At 42.1% G+C, this 23,668-nt stretch overlaps 1 protein-coding gene across 3 annotated transcripts; it reads right to left on the bottom strand.

Annotated features, from left to right (window-relative positions):
- Positions 1-1,777: 1,777 nt before the first annotated feature.
- Positions 1,778-21,692, bottom strand: GINS1 (GINS complex subunit 1; the record flags this gene model as incomplete). 3 transcript variants are annotated; one of them, XM_079719485.1, is made up of 7 exons in its annotated part: positions 1,778-1,846; positions 4,781-4,855; positions 9,971-10,087; positions 12,451-12,541; positions 13,153-13,251; positions 16,804-16,868; positions 21,562-21,692. In XM_079719485.1, 7 exons carry the CDS (start codon positions 21,634-21,636, stop codon positions 1,778-1,780), a joined length of 591 nt encoding a protein of 196 aa, XP_079575611.1. The 3 variants fall into 3 exon arrangements, with proteins under 3 accessions (XP_079575611.1, XP_079575612.1, XP_079575613.1); XM_079719486.1 differs by lacking the exon at positions 9,971-10,087; XM_079719487.1 differs by lacking the exons at positions 12,451-12,541; positions 13,153-13,251; positions 16,804-16,868 and having other exon boundaries at positions 21,562-21,636.
- Between the last annotated feature and the right edge of the window lie 1,976 nt (positions 21,693-23,668).

Raw genomic sequence — 23,668 nt, 5'->3', positions numbered from 1 at the left:
AGTTAAAACATCATCCATCCCAATCACTAGGGAAATATTCCATATTGTTTATTACCAGGGATTCAGATGAAAATCTGATGCAGCTACGAACCTATGGGAGGAATTATTTTTTAAAATAAGGGAATTCCCTGGCAGTACAGTGGTTAGGACTCTGTGCTTTCACTGCTGAGGGCATGGGTTCAGTCCCTGGTCAGGAAAGTAAGATCCCGCAAGCCGAGTGGCGCGGCCATAAAAATACATAAACAAAAACAAACAGTCTGTCAAGGGCTGCCTACTGACCTAAGTACGTGTGTTGTGAAAATATGCAGATCCACACCCTAGGTAGAGCCTCTCTATAGCTTGATTTCTTGAGTATAATTTTGGCCAGAAACATTCACCTGTTTAAGACATAAACTGCACAGAGTGTGTCAGGTACTGTGTTTATCTGGATTTTAAATCTGAATGCCTCTGAGATTACAGCCCAGCATCATTCCTGTATGTAAATTATTGATATATGTTGTACTTTTCTGTTTAATTCCCAGAATAAAATAATAAGTATATTCCTTATTTGAAGTGAATGTATACTAGTTGAAAAGTTAAAATTTTGTAGGTTTTATTGATTTATGTTGACTGGCTCTAGTCACTGGTCATGGAGGGGACTGGTGCGGAAAGGCCACTGACCATCAGGCAAGCCCACTCTGTGCCTCTCCAATGTCTACCATTTTCAGTTTATCAGGCAACAGAAACTGCGCTCCACTTAGTTGACCAGCTCTTCACGTGACTTTCTGGTCACTGTGACTGTTGGGGGGAAACTGCACAAAGTTCCTTTCCTAGCCCCAATTTCAATTTCCCTTTCCAAAGGGGAGATCCTGGTGCTCACCTCACAAGTTTGCAGACAGGCATGAGCCAGATCAGCCACCACTGCTGGAAATGGGCAAAATCCATTGTGTCCTTCCTTTCTTAACAGCCAGGTGATAAGTTAACATGTTATTAAACATTAAATACGCTGAAAATTTTATAGGCCATCAGCTCCACCTGCCCATGTGATTTGGAAACATGAATTGCAGAAATTCAGCTCCCCGGCTTGCACAATGCACAATTCCAGCAACATAAGATGCACAAGGACCTCCTATCTCCCTATACAGCCAGGTGAAACTTCCTCATTGTTTAAAAGAGATTAAAATGTAATATTGATAATTTACTTTCATTAAACAAAAACACACTATAATATTTTGGGAACTGTATATAGTATTTTGGGAATTGTAGGAATGTTGTGATTACAGATACAACTTACCACACAAAGGGGAGAATCCTGTACAATAGAAAAATAAACCACTTCCACCTTGTGAGCACAGAATGAGAAGATGGCGGTGTATGAACTAGGAAGCACTCTCTTTAGGCACAGAATCTGCTAGAGCCTTGATCCTGGACTTCCCTCTAGAACTGTGGACAGCAGATTGGATATATGGAGTCTCTGTATGGCAAGAATTCAAACACTCTATTGAGAACTGATGCTTCAAAATGCAAGCATACAACATAGATTCAAAAATATATTTACCATGGAAGGTTATAGAATTATATTTGGAAATTAAATGAAAGAGAAACTAAGGTTCAAATGAAAAAAAAGAAAAAGAAAAACAAACCATACTCCTTGGCCAAGCATTCCTGGTTAAAGTAAGTCTAAATTTTAAAACCAAAAAGTGGTGGGCCTGGGGGAGGTGGAGAGGGAGGTGGAGAAGTGTCCTTGGTTGGGTCCAGCCTCGAACGGGGGAAGCCTTGGCAGCCACCTGGCGCGAGGTCACGATAGCACGTGCTCCAGGATGCCTTGTCTAATCAGCTGCTCACACTTCCACCGAGGTAGAAAGTGCTGGGGGAAGAGGGGGAGGAAGAAAAGGGAATGAAAAGAATGTTAAATCGCACGACGCATCATTAAAAAGCAGCAGCGCATTATATATATATTTCAAACTCCACCAGCTAAGTAGTTAAAAGCTAAACTTATGTATTTTTGCTCTTTTAATCAACTGAAATGGATGTCACCTAGAGCTGTACTGAAATCTGAATTTTATAAACAAATTCACGTTTTGCTTAAGTTAAATTTAACTAAAGAGTTTTGAATTCTAGTAGGTATTTTCCTTAATGATTGCATTTTAAAATTTATGCACAGAAAACCCAGGTAGGTGAGATTTGGGGCACTGGATCACAAGTGGTAAGGCAACAGCTCATTAGGAAGGCAAACGGAAGGAGTGTCTTCTCCATTAAACCTTTTCTAGGATCTGAGTCTGAACAGTCATTCTTCTACTAACAGTGCAACTCTTCTCCCATATTTTCTAAGGATTAAAAGTCATTGTAACCTATGACATGGGTGCTGGTCACACGCTGTGTGTGAGGATGCCAGTGCCTGGCTAAGGCTCATCCTCAACGTCTCCTGAGAGGACACTGCTCTCGTTCTGAGGTGGAAAGGAGTCTCCTTGTCTGATTCCCTCTCAGAACACCAGGGCTTAAAACAAAAGTGAACATTTAGTAAACTCTGGAGCGGGGAGGTGCTGGAAGTGAGGCAGGAAGACTTTCCAAGGTCACAAGTGACCAAAGAAATCTCAAAGACGAGACAGAGATACTTGGGTAAAAACAAGAAACAGTACATTAGAAAGTGCAGTGTAGGTAACCCTAGAAAGTAACTGAAGGAGAGAGTATGCAAAGTATTCAAGGAAGCGGATGCCACTTCAGTGGCACCGTGCACCTGACAGTCCTCCACAAACTCAAAGGCCTCCGGTGAGACCCATGACCAAAGAAACTCCTCCAAACCAGTCATGAAGACCCATGGGCCAAGGACTGTTTAATTTAACTGAATTTTTAAAAAGCCTTAAGAATATAAAATGTAAAAAAAAAATAAAGAGAGAGAGAAAAAACTATAGAGTTGTTCATTTAACAATTATTCCAATATCTACTAAAAAGAGGGCGTTCTGATTTCTGGACAACCAGAGAAGCATGCCTGCCATAGAGTCAATAATATAGGAATGTACAGTAGGAAAATGTTTCCCTATTAACATTTTACATTATGTGGGTGATCTACACTATAGATTTTATAGAAAACTGGTTTCAGATGTGTGCAGACATTTTAGAAGCCCCTTAATATCAATTAGAGTAGATTATGCTTTTAAGTTTCCCCATTTTTATAGGGTGATACTGAGAGACAAAGTCTCATTAAGAAGAAGGTTTCTGAATGCGCCACACAGTAAACAGCAATCGTCTAACAGCAGCAGACAGAGGAGGGACTGGTTTTGGGCCGCCCTGGCCCCACCCAGGCCCTCCCTGCTGAGGAGTCTTAGTACACCTGGTGGGAAGACTGGCCACAAAGCTCGATAAAGAAATTCAACCAAGGGACATTTTGGGGTGAAGTGCATTTTCTCAGATATTGCTTTATAAGGCTAGCTTTGTTCTTGTGAACCCAGAGCTTCACCATCTATTTTCTATTCATTAGTATCCTTGGAAGGGAAACTTTTGCCTTAATGACCAAAGATTTTAGGGTACCCTGAAAATCTGTCTTTAATAATTTCAACTTTGGTTTCAGGAAACTATTTAAAACTCCAAGGGTACTAGTAAAATAAGAGACCAACTCACCCTCCCTTAGAGAAATGAGCTAAGAACCACATAACCAGAACCATCCTTTGGCTCAACAGAACAAACAGAAGTCAACAAAAGTGACTAGGGTCATTAAATACCGACCGTCTCATAACAAGATGGCAGGCAACAAAGGAAAGAGTGGTTTTAACTAGTTCACCTTTCCTCCTGTGCTAATATGACTACAGAAAATAGAGACAGGATAAAATAAATTCAGCTAATGTGAATTCATCTAATGTGAACTTGAAGATTTCTAAGGAGACCATAAATTGAGATTCTTCGTAAGGAAAAATTTAGTGAGTTACAATTTCACAATTTCAGTCTTTCCCTATTAAATTCTATTATGTTTATATATTAAATACTTAGAAATTTTTTGATCCATATCACTAGTTGTTAGCTAAAGAACTAAGATTTACAAGGTGAAGAAGTATAGGCAGAAAACTAGTGCTTAGCACCTTTTTAATAAATAATAATTTGAAGAAAGGAGCTAAATGCAACAACTTAATACCCCCTTAACTAGAGTAAGACCCACTGTGGCAACTTCCCAGGGAAATGCTTAGTATTAAATTCAAGCAATACCCTAGTAAATTATAGCTAATGCTTGAGCATGGGTTTGAACTGCATGACTCCACTCAAATATGCATATATATATATATATATATATATATATATATATATATATATATACACACACACACACACACACATATATAAAACCTGTATTTTCATTTTACAGATCTTTAAATTGGCTAAGTATGGGGAAAAGTTTATGTTCCATTAGAGATCACAACAGGTGGGATCAAAAGAACTAGGGCTTTGGGTCCTAATCCTATTCAAACTGTTTTAGCTTCCAGCCTTTGGGTGAGTCATTTATCAATCCCTTTGTTTTTGAGGCAGAGATAGAAGTACTCAGATTTCCGACTGTGTGGGGGGAGGGGAGTCTGTAGGCACCCCTAATCCCTGTGCATTGTTCAAGGGTCAACTGTAATTAACCCTTTCTTACTATATGCAACGTTTGCTTCACGTCTTTACATTTAGAAAAAGGACAAGAGTATTTTATAATAAACGTAATTCCTACGATACAAATGATCATCCCAAGGTGATACTTACCTTGTTACTGATTCCAACATTTTCGTCATTCAACACTCTTACAAAATTTAAAGTATCTTAAGACAATAAATACCTGGCTATTTTTTTTTAATAGGACTGAAGTACCATCATCAACTTCAAATTCTCCGTAGTCTTTTAGACACCGCACCTGAAAAGAAAAACTGATGTTTTATCTAAATTACCTTTTAGTATGTAGAAACCATAAAGCAGAAGGGGATTTATATATACCCATATGAAAAGTATTAGGCTTTCTCTTTATTTCTTCTCTGTGTACTTAGGCCTAGTACTCCTTCCTGTGGTATTCTAGTGGTTCCAATTGTCCTGTTTTGACGGGGAGGAAGAAAAATGGCAAATCTCCGAATATATGTGTACATCAGCACTGACAGCAAGGAAACCTAAGGAGCTGCCAAAAAGAGACAATGTCACTGGATTGTTTTCCCTCTGCAAATTGTGAAAAATCAAGCAGTTGAAAACACATCTACAGGGACTTCCCTGGTGGTCCAGTGATAAAGAATCACCCTTACAATGCATGGGACGCAGGTTCAATCCCATGTCAGGGAACTAAGATCCCACATGCCACAGAGCAACTAAGCCCATGCAACTAAGCCTGCGCACCACAACTACTGAGCTTGCACACCTCAACTAGAGCCCGCGAGCTGCGAACTACAGAACCCTCGCGCCCTGGAACCCTGCACCACAGCTACAGAGCCCACATACCCTGGAGCCCATGCACCACAACCAAAGAAGAGAAAACCCGCATGCCACAACTACAGAGAAGCCCGTGCACCACAACGAAAGATCCCTCATGCCACAACGAAGATCCCACGTGCCACAACTAAGACATGATGCAGACAAAAATAAAATTAAAAAGAAAACAAAAAAAAACCCCATATCTACAAAGAAAAGAGAACATTTTAGATCTACCACAACCTGCCTCTTATAGATTCCTCCCATAAAGTATCAATATCTGAGAACAGGACATAAGTCTATAAGATTTGTTTTACAGATTCTGCCAATCTCCTTTGATTGATTGATTCAGACTCTTTCCCAGCATTACTTAGAAGCGCACTAGGAAAGAAAACATATAGACTCATGCTACAAGAATCAGGAGAGGCTCTTAGTTGGAAGGTGGGAGGGGTAAGGAGCCTGATAACCACTTCTGCAACTGCAAAGAAGGAACATTCAAAGGTAGCCCCAGAAATCTCAGACCTGGCTCAGCTTCAAGTGCTGCCATAGGAAGGCGGGAGGGCATTTTCATCTCCTATGAGAGTTCAGACCTCAGTTTATTCTCCAGAGTACTAGCACTGGTGTTAGCAAAGCCAACTCCAATGGCAAGTCTCAGATTCCTACTTTTCCTGGATAATTTCATGTCCTGTGATTCCTCTGCAATCCTACCATGACTCCCAAAGGTATTTTAAGTTGGTTTGAGAAATAAAAGAAAAATCCCCCCCACCACCAGCATTTTGCTGCTTTAAATAGACTTTTATTGTGGAAAATCTCAAACACATTGAAAAGTATAAAGGCTAATAAACTCAATGTGCCACCAACTGGATTCAACTACTATCAACATGTGGCCAATCTTGTTCCCTCACCCACCTCTGGGTTATTTTGAAGCAAATCCTAGACATCATTTCATTTAATCTATAATTATTTTAGTGCTTATTTCTATAAAATAAGATTTAAAAAAAATCCCAATACCATTATCACATCTTATTAATAATTTTTTAAAATATTATGAAATACCCAGTTAGAATCCAAATTTCCCCATTTTGTCGCATGAATTTTTTTTTTTAAATTGCCATGCTCAAATGAGGGTCAAACAAGAGCTACACATCACACATTTCCAATATGTCTCCAAGTCTCCTTTAATCTACAGGGTTCTCTCCCTTCCCCTGCCCCTTGGCAACTTATTTGTTAAAGAAACTGGGCAGTTTGGTAGTTTCCCAAAACACAGATTCTGTTGTGGACTCCCATGGGGTCATTTAACACATTGCCCCACCCCTGAATTTCTTATAAACTGGAAGTTAGGTATAGGGGCTGGATCAGATCAGGTTTAGTTTTCTGGCAAATGGTGTTATGATGTCGTGAAGCACAAAATGTCTGGTGTCCCTTTTTGTTTTTTGGTTTTTTTTTTTTTGGCTGTGTGGGGTCTTCATTGCTGCGCACGGGCTTTCTCTAGTTGCAGCGAGCGGGGGCTACTCTTAGTTGCGGTGCATGGGCTTCTCATTGCGGTGGCTTCTCCTGTTGCAGAGCACAGGCTCTAGGAGTGCAGGCTTCAGTAGTTGCAGCACACGGGCTCAGTAGTTGTGGCACACAGGCCCTAGAGCACGCAGGCTTCAGTAGTTGCAGCATGTGGTCTCAGTAGTTGTGGTGTGTGGGCTCTAGAGTGCAGGCTCAGTAGCTGTGGCGCACGGGCTTAGTTGCACAGACTTAGCTGCTCTACAGCATGTGGGATTTTCCTGCACCAGGGATCAAACCTGTGTCACCTGCATTGGCAGGCAGATTCTTAACCATTGCACCACCAGGGAAATCCTGGTGTCCCTTTTTGGATGTTAAGACTGATCAATGGGCCTAGGTGCTATCCATACCCATCCACTACTAAGGTCTCTCTTAAGCTTTTCACCTAATGCTTTAGCAGCTACTTGCCTCCATGCATTAGGGCTACAAAACGGCATTAATCTAGTTTTTTTATTCCTGCTGCATTTATTAGCTGGAATTCTTCTATACAAAAGAGATTTCCCTCGTAAACAATTTGGCTACCCTGAGATAGAATTTGTGCAGTAACGGCAGATGGATGCTTGACTCCATTCTTTCATTTACCATTTTCCAAAATGAGTTGCATCCTTCATATTCTCCAAGGAGACCCAAAGAGGTTTCAGTTTTAAAACTGTTGTTGTTAGGTGTCATTATCATTCATGCTTCTAACGCAATTGATGTGATGCAATTCACTGCAGTTTATCATTTTGATGCTCAAATTGTCCTTTCTTTGGCTAATGAGAGCTCCTTCGAATCAGCTCCCAAGTCTTTTCCGCACTCCCCTTGTAGTCCTTGATACTTTCTTTGCTTTCCATGCTCAGCTTGTACATCTTTAATCTACTTGAGACCTGGAATCAGCCATTTCCCCCCCAGGAGTCCTGGTTTCCTTTCACAGGAAATGGCATATAGACTCAAGAATGTGGATGCTCATGGCTACTGGGTTGGTCCTTGTTTCTAGGCCTTTTCAGTGGACAGAGCTAAGAAATACTTCTTTAGAAGAGATGATTCAACATGAGTCCATGCTATTACTTTTTTGCTCTATTCTTCAATATATAAACTTTATTAAAGAATATTATATTGGGCCTCCCTGGTGGCGCAGTGGTTGAGAGTCCGCCTGCTGATGCAGGGGATACGGGTTCGTGCCCCGGTCTGGGAGGATCCCATATGCCGCGGAGCGGCTGGGCCCGTGAGCCATGGCCGCTGAGCCTGCGCATCCAGAGCCTGTGCTCCGCAACGGGAGAGGCCACAACAGTGAGAGGCCCGCGTACCGCAAAAAAAAAAAAAAAAAAAAAAAAAAAGAATATTATATTATTCTTAGGAATATTATTACTAATAACATTATTACGAGTAATATGATTACTAAAAACAGGTTAAGATTTCTTTGTAATTCTTTTCATCCTTAGTATGTACCTACTAGGGAAATACAATCAATCTATGTGTTTTAAAGTAATTTAAATAACCCCTGTTTGACTAATCTACCAACATGAAAACACAGGTTCATTTGTTTCATTTTGTTTTCAAAATGTGTAGGTTGGTTTTCCACTTTGATTTCATTTTGTTTTAACAATATGTAAAATATTTACATGGTTCCAAAGTTAAAACTTTTTTTTTTTGCGGTAGGCGGGCCTCTCACTGCTGTGGCCTCTCTCCCTGCGGAGCACAGGCTCCGGACGTGCAGGCCCAGCGGCCATGGCTCACGGGCCCAGCCGCTCCACGGCATGTGGGATCCCCCCAGACCGGGGCACGAACCCGTGTCCCCTGCATTGGCAGGCGGACTCCCAACCACTGCGCCACCAGGGAAGCCCCAAAGTTAAAACTTTTAAAACAGGTACAGTCAGAAAATTTTAGCTGTTCCATCCTATTCCTGCCACCACCTACAGGTAAAATTTTTGGTTTGAGTTTGTTTCCTTTCTTTTTTATGCTTTGCTTTATTGTGCTTCTCAGATATTGCGCTTTTTACAAATTGAAGGTTTGTGGCAACCCTGCATTGTCAGATGATGGTTAGCATTATAATGCTAATACATATTCAACAGACTACAGTATAGTGTAAACATAACTTTTATATGTACTGGGAAACCAAAACATTTCGTGACTCACTTTATTGAATATGCACTTTATTGTGGGTCTTAAACCAAACCCATGATATCTCCAAGGTATGCCTGTATAAACTAATATATATTCATATACCCTTTTTCTTTTCTTTTTTTTTTTGCGGTACGCGGGCCTCTCACTGTTGTGGCCTCTCCCATTGCGGAGCACAGGCTCCAGAGGCGCAGGCTCAGCGACCATGGCTCACGGGCCTAGCCGCTCCGCGGCACGTGGGATCTTCCTGGACCAGGGCACGAATCCCATGTCCCCTGCATTGGCAGGCGGACTCTCAACCACTGGGCCACCAGGGAAGCCCTCTTTTTTTTTTTTTAACATCTTTATTGGAGTATAATTGCTTTACAATGGTGTGTTAGTTTCTGCTTTATAACAAAGTGAATCAGCTATACATATACATATATCCCCATATCTCCTCCCTCCTGTGTCTCCCTCCCACCCTCCCTATCCCACCCCTCTAGGTGGTCACAAAGCACCGAGCTGATCTCCCTGTGCTATGCAGCTGCTTCCCACTAGCTATCGATTTTACATTTGGTAGTGTGTGTATGTCCATGCCACTGTCTCGCTTCGTCCCAGCTTAACCTTCCCCCTCCTTGTGTCCTCAAGTCCATCCTCTACGTCTGCGTCTTTATTCCTGTCCTGCCCCTAGGTTCTTCAGAACCATTTTTTTTTTTAAGATTCCATATATATGTGATAGCATACGGTATTTGTTTTTCTCTTTCTGACTTACTTCACTCTGTATGACAGACTCTAGGTCCATCCACCTCTCTATGAGTAACTCAATTTCATTTCTTTTTATGGCTGACTAATATTCCATTGTATATATGTGCCACATCACCCCTTAGACAAAAGTCATTACAGTCTATGCATTAAAGAAAAATCCATTTTAAAAAGGTATACTTACTTCTATGTAGAGGCTTTTTGGAGGTTTCATATCCTGTGTGATGTCCAAACCTTCATCTCCTCCCAACGACCTCATGTAGGTAGCAAGGGACTTTTTGTAATGATTGAACCATTCCATCTACAAACATAAAGATGGCCATTTGACAAAGCTGTAAGAAAACAAACTTGCAGAAATTATATACTAATCCTTTCAAAAACAGCACACATCCCCACATGGATCATTACTACGACCATTCATTCAAACTACAAATATTAGTGACTGCCTGTTATGAACCAGGCACTGGTCTAGGTACTTAGGATCATTTAACAAAGTGAACAAACATCTCTGTTCTCACAGAACTTGCATCCCAGCATACTTAATCACAGACCTAAGGAACTTTCCACCAGAAACCAAACCATGAAAAATACACCATTTCAGTATTATGATCTCTTCAAACTTCAAACTCTGTATTGACAGGTTTTCTGAAAGCTATAAAATGCTGTTGAGAAAAACACCCAAATGTCCATCAACTGATGAATGGATAAGATGTGTACATCCCTACAATGGGATTATTCAGTCGTAAATCAGAGTGGAGCTCTTATATGTGTTACCACATGGATGAACCTTGAAAACATGCTGAGTGAAAACCACAAAAGGCCACATAGTGTACGATTCCACTCATATGAAAAGTCCATACTAGGCCAATCCATGAAGAAAGTAGAGTAGTGGCCTCTAGGGCCTGGGAAGAGGGGACAGAATATGTTCTGGATAAGATGGTGGTGATGGATGCACAACTCTGTGGATATCCTAAATACACTGAATTGTATACTGTAAAAGGATAAACTTTAGGGGATGTAAATTGTATCTCAGTAAATCTGTTTTTTTTTTTTAACTGTTGAGAGAAATTAAAGTAAACCAAAATATGTGGAAGGATATACCACTTTCAAGGATTGGGTGATTCAGTATTGTAGTAACGTCAACTGATCTATAGATTCAATTCAATCTCAATCAAAACCCCAATTTTTTAAAAAATGGAACTTGATAAATTGAGTCTGAAATTTGCAAGGAAATGCAGAAGGCCAAAAGCAGTGAAGATATTGAAAAAGAAGAACAAGATGGGAACACTTACTCAAGACTTATTATAAAATTCCAATAATTTAAACAATATGAAATTGGTACAAGGACAAATAGACTAAGAAAGAAGAGAAAGTCCCCCATCCAAAATCCACAGATATACTGACATTCAATTTATGACGAGTGGCACTGTGCACAGGCCAAGGGGAAAAGAGGACCTTTTCAATGAATGATGCCATCTCAATATCCACATTCAAAATGCAACTAGGCTTTCACATTATTCACAAAAATCGATTCCAGTACTGTAAATCTCTTTGTGAAAGGTAAAACAAGATAACTTCTAAAAGACTATACACATAACCTGCATTAGTAAAGTGTGTGCGTGCGCATACATACACACACCCCTCCCTCAGGTTCAATAATTTGCCAGAATGACTCACAGAACCCAGGAAAGCACTACGCTGACAATCACAGTTTTATTGCAATACAAATCAGAACGAGCCAAAGGAAGAGACACCCAGGATGATGTCTGGGAAGCTTCGAGTATCCTCTCCCTGAGGAATCAGGACACACCACCCTCCTGGCACACTGATATGTGACAACACACACAAAGTACTGTCAACCAGGGAAGCTCACACAGCTCTGGGGTATCATTACATAGGCTTGATCGATGGATCAAATCATGGTTGATTGAATCACAGGTGACTGAGCTCTACTTCTAGCTCGCCTCTCCTCTCTCCAAGTTGGACTAATATCAAGAGGCTAAAAGCCCCAAACCTGAGGGGATGGTGGGAACCTCTGAATTTGTAGCCAGTTGGTCAGAAGGGAGGGTGGCCTTGGGAACCTCAAACTTTATGGCTGGTACCTGAAGTGAGAGCAGTCTTAACCTATGAAGTTGGGTCTAACTTTAGGTAGTGTCCGAAGTCACTGCAACACCGTAGGCAGTGTGACCCTCACTTTGTAAATGAGGGAATTTAGGCACAGGGAGAGGTCGAGTCACTTGCCCAAGATCTGACAGTGGCAGAGCCAAGGTCTGTACACAGGTTTGCTTGGCTCCAATTCTGTGTCCTGAAATACTGTCCCTTAATGACTGGAGAAATCAAGAATTCAAGTATTCACATTGACAAGCAAATTATGTATACCCACATATTTTATGGAAAATCTCCCAATAATAATGCCAGGTTTTTCATCCTACTGATGGATCACTAACAAGTAACATAATGGGACCCTTTATTTTGTTAAGTAATAGTAGTTTTCCATATAGCATTTAGAATTACTCCTACCATTCTCATCACAGTATATACTACAGACCAAAAATTACTCTGTTAAAACAAAAAAAGAGAAATACTATTAATACTATTACAGAACACTGCCATAACCTCAGCGATTTTCCAAATTCACAAACTTGAACAACAGTGCTGACTTACTTCTTCGGCAGACATGTGAAATCGTAAAGCACTTGGCAAGACACTGCCACATTCCCACCTGAGTGCTCTAATCCGAAGCAATCGGTCATACCTAGGACATTAATAAGGTATTAGATGGCGTAACAGAGGGATATCGGAAGTTGTTTTGATCAAGAGAGACTCCAGACTCAACCACCAAAATTTAACATGTGGACTTTTATTTGGTTCCTGAGGCAAACAAACCATTGTAAGAGGACATCTTTGGGACAACAGGGAGAATAGGAATACAGTATGGATGGATGCTGTGAAGTCGGGTTCATTCCTCTAGGTATGAGAATCATGGTGGTCATGTAAGAAAGGGTCCAAAAGGTCCTTATTTCTTAGAGATGCATACTAAGGTATTCAGTGGTAAAATGCCCAATGTTCTACAATGTTTTAGCATAGACAAATAAAACAACATGAAGCAATTATGGCAAAATGTTAGGAATTGTTAAGCCTATATGATGGCTCCATGGGGGTTTGTAATATTATTCCCTAATTTTATGAATACTACAATTTTTCATTATAAAAAAATGTTTAAATAGAAAAAAGAGAAGAATTTAGAATGCCTTTAAAAGAGAGACAAATCTAAGAATTCCTGTTATCCATATAAAACAATTAATTAGGAAACCACATGGGAACCCTCCACTGCTCCCTGCCACCCCAGCAAACAGAGAAGCTCACAGGTATGCTACAGTGCAGCGCTGATTTCTTAACAAAGAACAGTGTCGAAACTTGATGGTTGGTATCAAATCACTTCGTCCACCTGACTTCGCTTCATTCCTGGTAGAACATTTAAGGAGGAAAAGAATGTCTATTTCAGTATAAGTCAAATTTTCCAAGCCTACTAACAACTGACTACATGCTTGTTTTTATCCATTTATGTTAGCAGTTAACCTACCCAAATAGTACCTGCCTCCACATCAGAGCTTTTGCTAACATGTTAAAAGATTAAAAAAAGGCAAAAGCTAACTAATTTGCCTAGGATCACACTCCCAGTGTTTTGTTTAGCCATGTGGCACTTTGCATTTTGCACACTGATTAATCTCCATTGTCTCCAAAAGACAAATATTGTGTTTCCTCACTTTTTGGAATCCCTTTTTCATGGTGGGATAAGAGACAGATCGAATATCATGGTGCATAAGATCATGGCCTCACATCATGTTCTGATCCTATGGAGTCCTCTTTCTGTGGTACTTCCAAATCCTCATTCTAATAACGTGAGCTAAGAATTCTGGAGTCAGGTGGTCCTCCACTCATCCAATAAATATTTATTGACCTTCAACTATGTGCATGTTCTGTACTTTAGGGTCCTTCACACAGAGAGGGAGAAAATTTTGGTTTTACACTGTAACATATATATCTCCTTGGATATTAGACGAGTATTGCACTTTAAAACCAGATGTTTGGGAACTCCCTGGTGGTCCAGTGGTTAGGACTTCTGCACTTTCACTGCTGAGGGCACGGGTTCAATCCCTGGTCAGGGAACCAAGATCCCACAAGCCTCGTGGCGCAGCCAAAAAATAAATACATAAAATAAAATAAAACCAAATGTACAATTGTTTAATCGGCATAGTGTTTCAGTTTTACAAGATGAAGAGTTCTGGAGATGATGGTGATGGCTATATGACATTATGAAGGTGCTGAATACACTGAACTGTATGCTTAGAAATGGTTAAGATGGGGGACTTCTCTGGTGGTCCAGTAATTGGGACTCCACACTTCCACTGCAGGGCAGGGGGCAGGGAACTAGGATCCCACATGCCCCACAGTGTGGCCAAAAAAAAAAAAAAAAAAAAAAAAAAGTTAAGATAGCAAATTTTATGTGATGTGTATTTTACCATAATAAAAAAAAAACTGAAAACAAAGCCAGGTATACAGAATGAATTAGAATCTACTCTGGAGTTTTAAAAGGAAACAAATACAAAATATACATGCCTGCTCCAGGCCCTGAAAATACAGGTAAAATATATGTCCCATTTTACCATGTCTTCTAGATTGTTCTATACACTTCTGCCACTCTACAAACATTAGATTTATTCTCCACATTTTTTTTTTGTCTGTTTTTTGTTTTGGGTCACACCAAGAGGCTTGCAGGGTCTGAGTTCCCCAACCAGGAATCGAACCCGTGCCCCCTGCAGTGGAAACGCAGAGTCCTAACCACTGGACCACCAGGGAATTCCCTATTCTCCACATTGTTTACAATGTGCTCTGGATTATAAAGAAATAGCACAAATAAAATACACCCAACCTAACATCAGAGTACTTTATTAGGTACATAAGAACTTCCTTAAAAAACTCACATTTACACCTGAGTAATTAAATAGATTTCTTCTGACAAGTAATTTTAACCAGAAACTGGTCACAGTGACTGACCCCCGAGAACCAAACTAGGAGGAAAGGGCACAGAATTTTGGATCATGAATTTCCAGATGGTATGAATACAGGAAAATCATCCTCTTACTGGACCAAGGCCTGCCAGGCCACCTCCTAAATGTCTATAAACTGTTCACTTTCTCCCTAGTCTGGCTTACCTCTCCCGCCACCTGCATGACCACCATGCCTCCCTATCCTCTCAGCCCCTCCGTCTACTATCCACACAGCAGCCAGGGTGGTCTTTTAAAACACAAACGTGCCTCCACCTGCCCCACATGCTTAAAAATCTCACCTGGTGTCACCCTTTGCCTGCTCACTAAGTTTCAGCCACACTGGCTTTCTTTAATGATCAGTTCCCTGAGCATCCCACCCTCTTTCATGACTCAGGGTCTTTGCATATGCTGTTTCCTCCACCTAGAATGCTCTCTGCCCCAATTACTGCCTCGCTAAAACCTGCTTCTCCTTCAGGCCCCAGCTGAAAGGTCTCTTCCTTGGAGAGAATTTCTCTGATGCCTCAATCTACTAATATTTTCAATTCATTATTCTCTCTCCTAGTGTTGTTGTTTTCCTTCATAGCATGTATTCCAACTTGGTGTATCTGTATTTAATATCTGCCTTCTACCTTACACTGTAAGGGTCACGGGGGCAAAAATCTTGATTATGTTGTTCACAATTGAAATACCAGAGCCATTTATCAGCTCATAATTGTTTAGTACATATCTGTTGAATGAACAAATGAACAGTATGGGAACCTGAGTTCAGGACTTTACATTTCCCTTACATTTACTGCAGACCTGTTGCAGTTCAGTTCCTTGTTCCATCTGTATCTATCCTTAAATACAGTAACTGCAAAATGTGCCTACTGTTCTGTGTACTCCACAAATCTTAACAGCAAAGTACTGATTTCTATGTCCAACTTACTGATGAAAACACTCCCTAACAAGGCCAAACATGAAACCTCATGTTGCAGACAGGTTGAGATCTGAATACCTCGCCTTTGATCCAGCAGTTAGTACTCTGTGTCTTACTCTTCACCAAATCACAGGACCCTATGAAGTTGGTCATTCAGCCCAAATTCTCCACTGGGCCAACTACCATGCTTGGCTCTAAATGGTCTGTAACTCAAGAACCCTCTCACCTACCAAGCCTTCTGTAGCACTAGTTCTCAGTGAACTGCATTCAAGATATTGTAAGTCACTGCTGTTCCTGCTAAGTTTACAAACTGCCTGTTCTCCTTTTAAACCACTAAGTCTTCTACTGATGAAAACAAGCAGTGGAAACAATACATTTCACTTATTAAGGTTGTTACTTACTCCCGTCTCATCTCTTTTAGGTCCACCCCGATTCCTTTCAAGTCATATCAGTCAAACAACAAATATTTATTGAACATCTACCATGTGCCAAGCACTGTTTGAATCCCTATGGACATAGCAGTGATTAACACAAATCCCTCTAGTTCTGTATAGTTAGGGTATGATCAGGCTCACAGAGAATTAGAAAAAACAAATCATATCTAAAATCTAATGTTGAGACTTCCCTGGTGGCACAGTGGTTAAGAATCCGCCTGCCAATGCAGGGGACATGGGTTCAAGCCCTGGTCCAGGAAGATCTCACATGCCACAGAGCAACTAAGCCCATGTGCCACAACTACTGAGCCTGCACCCTAGAGCCCGCGAGCCACAACTGTTGAAGCCTGTGCGCCTAGAGCCTGTGCTCTCCAACAAGAGAAGCCACCGCAATGAGAAGCCCGTGCACCGCAATGAAGAGTAGCCCCTGCTTGCCGCAACTAGAGAAAGCCCACATAGAGCAATGAAGACCCAACGCAGCCAAAAATAAATAAATTAATAATAAATTAATTTTAAAATAATAAAAAGTTTAAAAAATTAAAACTAATGTTAAGATTATCTGATTTCAATATATTTCTTAAATTGTTTTAAAATATCAATCTTATCAACTTACACATCAGATTGGTTTTGTTCATATAAAGCTTTCATCTCCTCCAGAACTTGCCTGAGTCCATCCTCCTAGAACATATAAAATTACACTCATTAATTCCCCCATCAAGTTTGTAGCAATATTTTATCTATGTTTATCTTTGATTTATGTATGTTATGAAAAACCAATAGTACGGGACTTCCCTGGTGGTGCAGTGGTTAAGAATCCGCCTGCCAATGCAGGGGACACGGGTTCGAGCCCTGGTCCGGGAAGATCCCACATGCCACAGAGCAACTAAGCCCATGTGCCACAACTACTGAGCCTGCACTCTAGAGCCCGCGAGCCACAACTACTGAAGCCCTCGTGCCTAGAGCCTGTGCTCTGCAACAAGAGAAGCCACTGCAATGAGAAGTCCACGCACCACAACAAAGGGTCGCCCCTGCTCGTCACAACTAGAGAAAGCCCACGCACAGCAACGAAGACCTAACACAGCCAAAAAAAAAAAAACCAAACAAAAAACCAATAGTCCTTCCACACCTACTAGGATGGCCATGATAACAAGTGTTGGAGAGGATGGGGAGAAATTGGAACCCTTGTACAGTGCAGGTAGGAATGTAAAATGGTACAGCCCTGTAGAAAACAGTCTGATGAGTCCACAAAAAGTTAAACACAGAATTACCATATTAACCAGCAATTCCACTCCCAGGTATATACTCAAGAAAACTGAAAACCTAGTTTTTCATACAGAAACTTGTACACAAATGTTCAGAGCAGCATTATTCATAACAGCCCAAAAGTGGAAACAACCCAAATGTCCAACTGATGAAGAGATAAACCAAATACTGTACATCCATTCAACGGAATATTATTCAGCCAAAAAAAGAAATGAAGTACTGATACATGCAACAACATGGATGAACCTTGAAAACATTACGCTTAGTGAAGTAAGCCAGACACAGAAGGACAAATATTGTATGATTCCACTTATCTGAAATAGGCAAATTCATAGAGACAAAGTAGATCAGAGGTTACCAGGAGCTGAGGGGAAAGAGGAGTGGGGAGTTATTGCTTAAAGGTTATAGAGTTTGTTTGGGGTTATGAAAAGTTTTGGAAATAAGAGTGATGGTTGCACAACAATGTGAATATAATTAATGCCACTGAAGTGTACGCTTAAAAATGGCAAATTTTGGGGCTTCCCTGGTGGCGCAGTGGTTGAGAGTCCGCCTGCCGATGCAGGGGACACGGGTTCGTGCCCCGGTACGGGAAGATCCCACATGCCGCGGGGCGGCTGGGCCCGTGAGCCATGGCCGCTGAGCCTGCGCATCCAGAGCCTGTGCTCCGCAACGGGAGAGGCCACAACAGTGAGAGGCCCGCGTACCGCAAAAAAAAAAAAAAAAAAGGCAAATTTTAAGTTATGTATATTTTACCATAATTTTAAAAAATAAAAAGGAATGAATTACTAACACAAAATATACAATTAGCATACTGATTAAGGATAATCTTGAATATACTGTACTGAGAAAAGAAGTCAGAAAGGAGTACACACTGTATGCTTCCAATTGGCCCCGTCCAGAAAAGTTTGCAACTCCGAGCATGCTGACTCCAGAAATACACTTAAAAAGACAAATATAATCTGTAGCACAGAAAGAAAATCCATGGTTGCCTAAGGCTGCAGATGGGAGGTAGCTAGTAGCTACAAAAGAGAAAAGGGAATCCTTGGGGTGACAGAAATCTTGATTGGGTTGCTGGTTATAAGGATTGTATACATTTGTCAAAACTCAAATGTCTATTAAAATGTGTATTTTGTTGTATATAAATTATACCTTGATAAAACTAATGACCAAAAAAATCAATAGCCCTACAGAAGCAATAATGCATGACAAAAGTACATAAATAATTTATTATTTACTGGAAAATGATCTTAAAAGGTTACTACCAAAAAAAAAAAAAACCATTGCTAGAATAGAAAATAGAAAGGTCAAAGGAGTTTTTCTACTTGAGCAAATCATTAGAGAAATCATTAGGCAAATCATTAGAGACAAGCAAATCAAAACCACAATGAGGTATCACCTCACACCAGTCAGAATGGCCATCATCAAAAAACTACAAACAATCAATGCTGGAGAGGGTGTGGAGAAAAGGGAACCCTCCTGCCCTGTTGAGGAGAATGTAAATTGGTACAGCCACTATGGAGAACAGTATGGAGGTTCCTTAAAAAAGTAAAAATAGAACTACCATATAACCCAGCAATCCCACTACTGGGCATATACACGGAGAAAACCATAATTCAAAACAATGCACGTACCCCAATGTTCATTGCAGCACTATTTACAACAGCCAGGACATGGAAGCAACCTAAATGCCCATCAGCAGATGAATGGATAAAGAAGATGTGGTACATAAATACGATGGGATATTACTCAGCCATAAAAAGGAACGAACTGACTTGTGGACACAGAGGGGGAAGGGGAAGGTGAGACGAATTGAGAGAGTAGCACTGACATACACACCATGTATATACACCATGTATAAAACAGACAGCTAGTGGGAAGCTGCGGTATCGCACAGGGAGATCAGCTCGGTGCTCTGTGATGACCTAGAGGGGTGGGACGGGGAGGGTGGGAGGGAGGCTCAAGAGGGAGGGGATATGGGGATATATGTATACATACAGCTGATTCACTTTGTTGTACAGCAGAAACGAACACAACATTGTAAAGCAATTACAATCCAATAAAGATATAAAACACACATGCACGCAAAATTTTCCCTTGGAAGGATAAAAACATTAGAATTATAAAATTCATAAATGTCACACAATAAGTCTGTCAACAAGCAACCCCTACACCTGAAACATTGTAAACCAACTAAATTGAAAATTTTTTAAAAAGGAGAAAAAAACCCACTAATGCTATAACAACAACCAAAATAAAACCCACCCAAAACAAAACAAAGATAAGTAACCCATCTACTTTTAGAGCCAAAATATATGCATTAGCAAAATGCTTTGGCACTACTGGTATAATTACAGAATTACACTTTACTTAACCCTGCTCGAATATAAGAAATGATTCTTGATGAAAAATGAAAGCATGATTTCTACCTTCTCTTTCATCAGGTGGTTAAAGAGATCATAGAAAAGTCTGATTTATTAGAATTCAGTTAAATATTCCATTTATTACAAATATTATTTTAAGGAATAGTTGAAACTCTTGCACAATGAGTAGATCAGCAGGTATACAAAAGACAAGTGTGAAATAATTTTTTAAAGATACCTAAAATAATTTTCCTAAAAACTCACTTAAACGATTACCAGTTCTGCATGTAGAAAGTGCATAATCATTCCAATTTGCTGAACACAGCACCTAACCATGAGGGATTCTGGAATGAACAAGGCAGAGTCCCTGCTCTAAACCAGCCATCATCCGCCTGGGAGGAATAATTCTTGAAAGTCTGTGTGGTCAAGGGTGTGTGGGGTCAATCAGATCAATTCTTGGTCTCAGCTCAGCTGTGCCAGTGGCCGGCTCCGAAAGCAGGCACGACTGCAGGAAAAGGTACACCTCCGCCAACTAAGACCCAGAAAAGCGAGTGATTTTACAACTTCTAAGTCCGCCCCTGAGCCCCCCACCCCGAATTGCGAAACCAACACTTATCCTAAAATGTGAGTGAAAAAGAGAGCTGGACTAAGGGTCTGAATAGCCAGCACCGTGGGCAGTCTCTGAGCCCTTGGGCTGGTTTCCTCCCATGTACCACGACCCCCAAAGGACCTAGTCTTCCGACCCCAGCGGGGCCACATTTGACAGCCTCCACGCCTCTGCATTCCAGCGTCTCTACTGAACCTCCCACTATGGTCTCCTAACTTTTTAGATGAAGTAACTGTCTGAAGTTGCAAGAACAACATACTGGACTCTAGGAAACCTGTATTCAGATTGAGGCTCTGGCTCCAATATGCTGCAAGTTCAGGCAAGTTGCTTAACTGGATCCATAATTTCCGCGGCTCAGTTTCCCCATCCGTTAAATGACCTAAGTGTCAAACTAACTTCTCTTTAATGTTCAAAACAAAACTCACCTTCCCCAAACACTCTTCCTGCTGACCTCCGATGTTTACTCCGCTACCAGAGAGAGAAGCCTCCCGAGATGCCGACCCCTCTCCTCCCCCACTATCCATCCCATCTCCAGCCCTGTCCTCGTAGCTACAAGTCCTGCTGTCTCAGGACACGGCTTTCAGCACCCGCTGACCGGGCCGTTCGGACCATACACAGCTCTCGTGTGGTCTCCTGTAACCACCCAGAGCCATTCTTTCTTCTCTTCGATCCACTCCCCAAAGTGCCGCCACAATTATCTTCAAAACACGAAGAGTTACCCCATCGCTGCCCTGAAATGCCTTGTGAGTGAACAGCAAACCTCCCGGCCCCGGAGCCCCCGTGCGGCCCGTGGACCCCGCGCCGGTCGCCCTTCGCCGGCGGGGAGAGGGTGTCCGCACCGCCGGCTCCCCGGCGGGGCTGCGCTCACCGCATCCTCCCAGGCGCGGCCCTAACGCCCCGCTACCCCGGTCCACACCTCCCCAGTGCAACTCACACCTGCGCTCCAGCACCCGTCTCCGGGCCTCTCCGGCGCGTCACCGGGGCGAGACGCCGACCGTCCAGACCGCGCGCGGGAAGCCGCAGAAACCAACCCGGCCACATCCACCGCGGAGAACCACGGGCACACCCGCCGTCCCGTCCCGGCTGCGCAGCCCCCAGAAAAGCCACCCCTGGGAGGCGCCCGCCCGCCCGCCGCCCTCACGTTGAAGGCCGGCAGCCTTCCCTCGGCCGCGCGGTGCAGCTCGCGGACCAGCTCCATGGCCCTCTCGCAGAACATGGTGGACACGCCGGCCCTTACAGACCACCGGCTCTCAGGCAAACGGCCACCGAACCAGGCCCTACGATTTCAGCTCCTACAGGTCCGCGACGCGCGGGGCCGACCCCGCCTCCGCCCCGCTTTGGCGCCCAAACGCGCAACCAATAGGAGCGCACTGCCGGCCTCCAGGCTACGGCGGCGGCCAGGGGACATTTGCCTCCGCTCTGCAGCCGCAGTGTCACAGGGAGCCCCACACCTGGGCGGTTGCGGACCTTGGTGTGGCTTCAGCCCAGCCCTCCTGTCCAGGCCTCGGTCTGAGCTCAGGCTGAGCCGCAGGACAGCTCCCGCGCAGCACAGCTCGGGATGGACGTACGTCCCCTTTTCCGTTGAATTCATTCATTCTCGTTTAGGTTAACGGGGGCGCGCACGATGCGGTCTAGAAGGCAGACCCGGCAAAGGCGTGCAGTGATGTTAGCACCCAGCGTTGCGTCCGTTCGGTTTTGCAGTGTGGGTTTGTTTGTGTGATGGTAAAGGGAAAACAACTTTTATTGGGTATCTCTTGTGTGCTAGGGACTGTGACATACTTCACGTAATTCTCACGATTATCCTTAAAGTGGTTATTAAGACTCTTGGTACTGATTAGAAACCAGAAGTTAGAGAACTTGCCCAAGGTCACACAGTTCGTAAAGTGACAGACCCTGTATTTAAGCCTTCAACTCCACCGTACTACATTTGATATTAAATCAGTCATTTAAAAACGTGTACAATAACTCACAAGGTGGTGGTGGGGGATTGCCCTAGATTAACATGAATACACATAGCCATATTCCCGCCGAGATGATTACGGAAATTTTCATAACCATATAGAATCAAAGGTGGGAATTACTGCTATGGAAACAATTCGTTTTATTTGGCTTTTTTTTTTTTTTTTTTGGCCCCGCGGTGTGACATGCGGAGTCTTAGTTCTCAAACCCATGCCCCCTGCAGTGGAAGTGCGCAGAGTCCTAACCACTGGACCACCAGGGAATTCCCGTGGCTATTTTTTTTTTTTTTTTTTTTTTTTAGTGTTACTTTGGACTTCTCTGGAAGTCCAGTGGTTAAGAAGCCACGCTTCCACTGCAGGGGGCGCTGGTTCCATCTCTGATCCGGAACTAAGGTCCCACATGCTAAGCGGCCAATAAATAAATAAAACAAACAAACAACGTTACTTGGATCCATTCTATCTTACCCTAGAAACTTTGTTCCTCTTTTGCAAGTATAGATACAGTAGATGTGTGGTCTGAGAAATGAGCCTGGGAATGGCCTACAAAGCCTCTGAATCTTATCCTTACGTTGAGTGACCTTTCCTTCCCAGCTCTACAGTAACGGATAATTTAGCTAAGTGTTTTTATCAAATACACAATTCTATAGTGTAATCCAAAGAACACCAGTATCCACAACCTTCCTTCGCCATAAACCTTTTCAATTTCAGACTTCAGGCCTGAGACTCACTTCCTTACCTATACAGTAGGGGCAGTAGTACCCACTTCTGGGGGTTCGTGATGATTCATTATTCCTTCAGCAAATATTTATGAAGTGCATATTCAGCATTGTTCTAGACACTGAAGATAAAGCAGCAAAGTCCCTGCTGTCAGAGTCTAAGGTCTAGTGTGGGAATCAGCGATACGCAGACACAGATATACTGATGACAAATATATTGGTGAAAAGTGCTAAGAAGAGTATAAGTCAGGGAATATATGTATAAAATAGTCAGGGCATATATGTATAAAATAGATAACTAATGAGAAGCTGTTGTTTAGCATGGGGAACTCTGCTCGATGATCTGTGGTGACCTAAATGGGAAGGAAATCTAAAAAAAGAGTGGATATATGTATACCTCTAACTGATTCATCTTGCTGTACAGCAGAAACTAACACAATGGTGTAAAGCAACTATACTCCAATGAAAATTAATTTAAAAAAAAAAGAGTGTAAGTCAGGGAGGGTGAACTGTGATGGTGAGAGGGCCTGAAGGTTTCAAGTTAGTGTTCAGAGAAGGCACAGACCTAAGTGGA

The sequence above is a fragment of the Hyperoodon ampullatus genome, assembly GCF_949752795.1.
Source record: "Hyperoodon ampullatus genome assembly, chromosome: 14".
NCBI classification, from domain to species: Eukaryota; Metazoa; Chordata; class Mammalia; order Artiodactyla; family Ziphiidae; genus Hyperoodon; species Hyperoodon ampullatus.
This window is presented reverse-complemented; position numbering and strand designations above follow the sequence as displayed.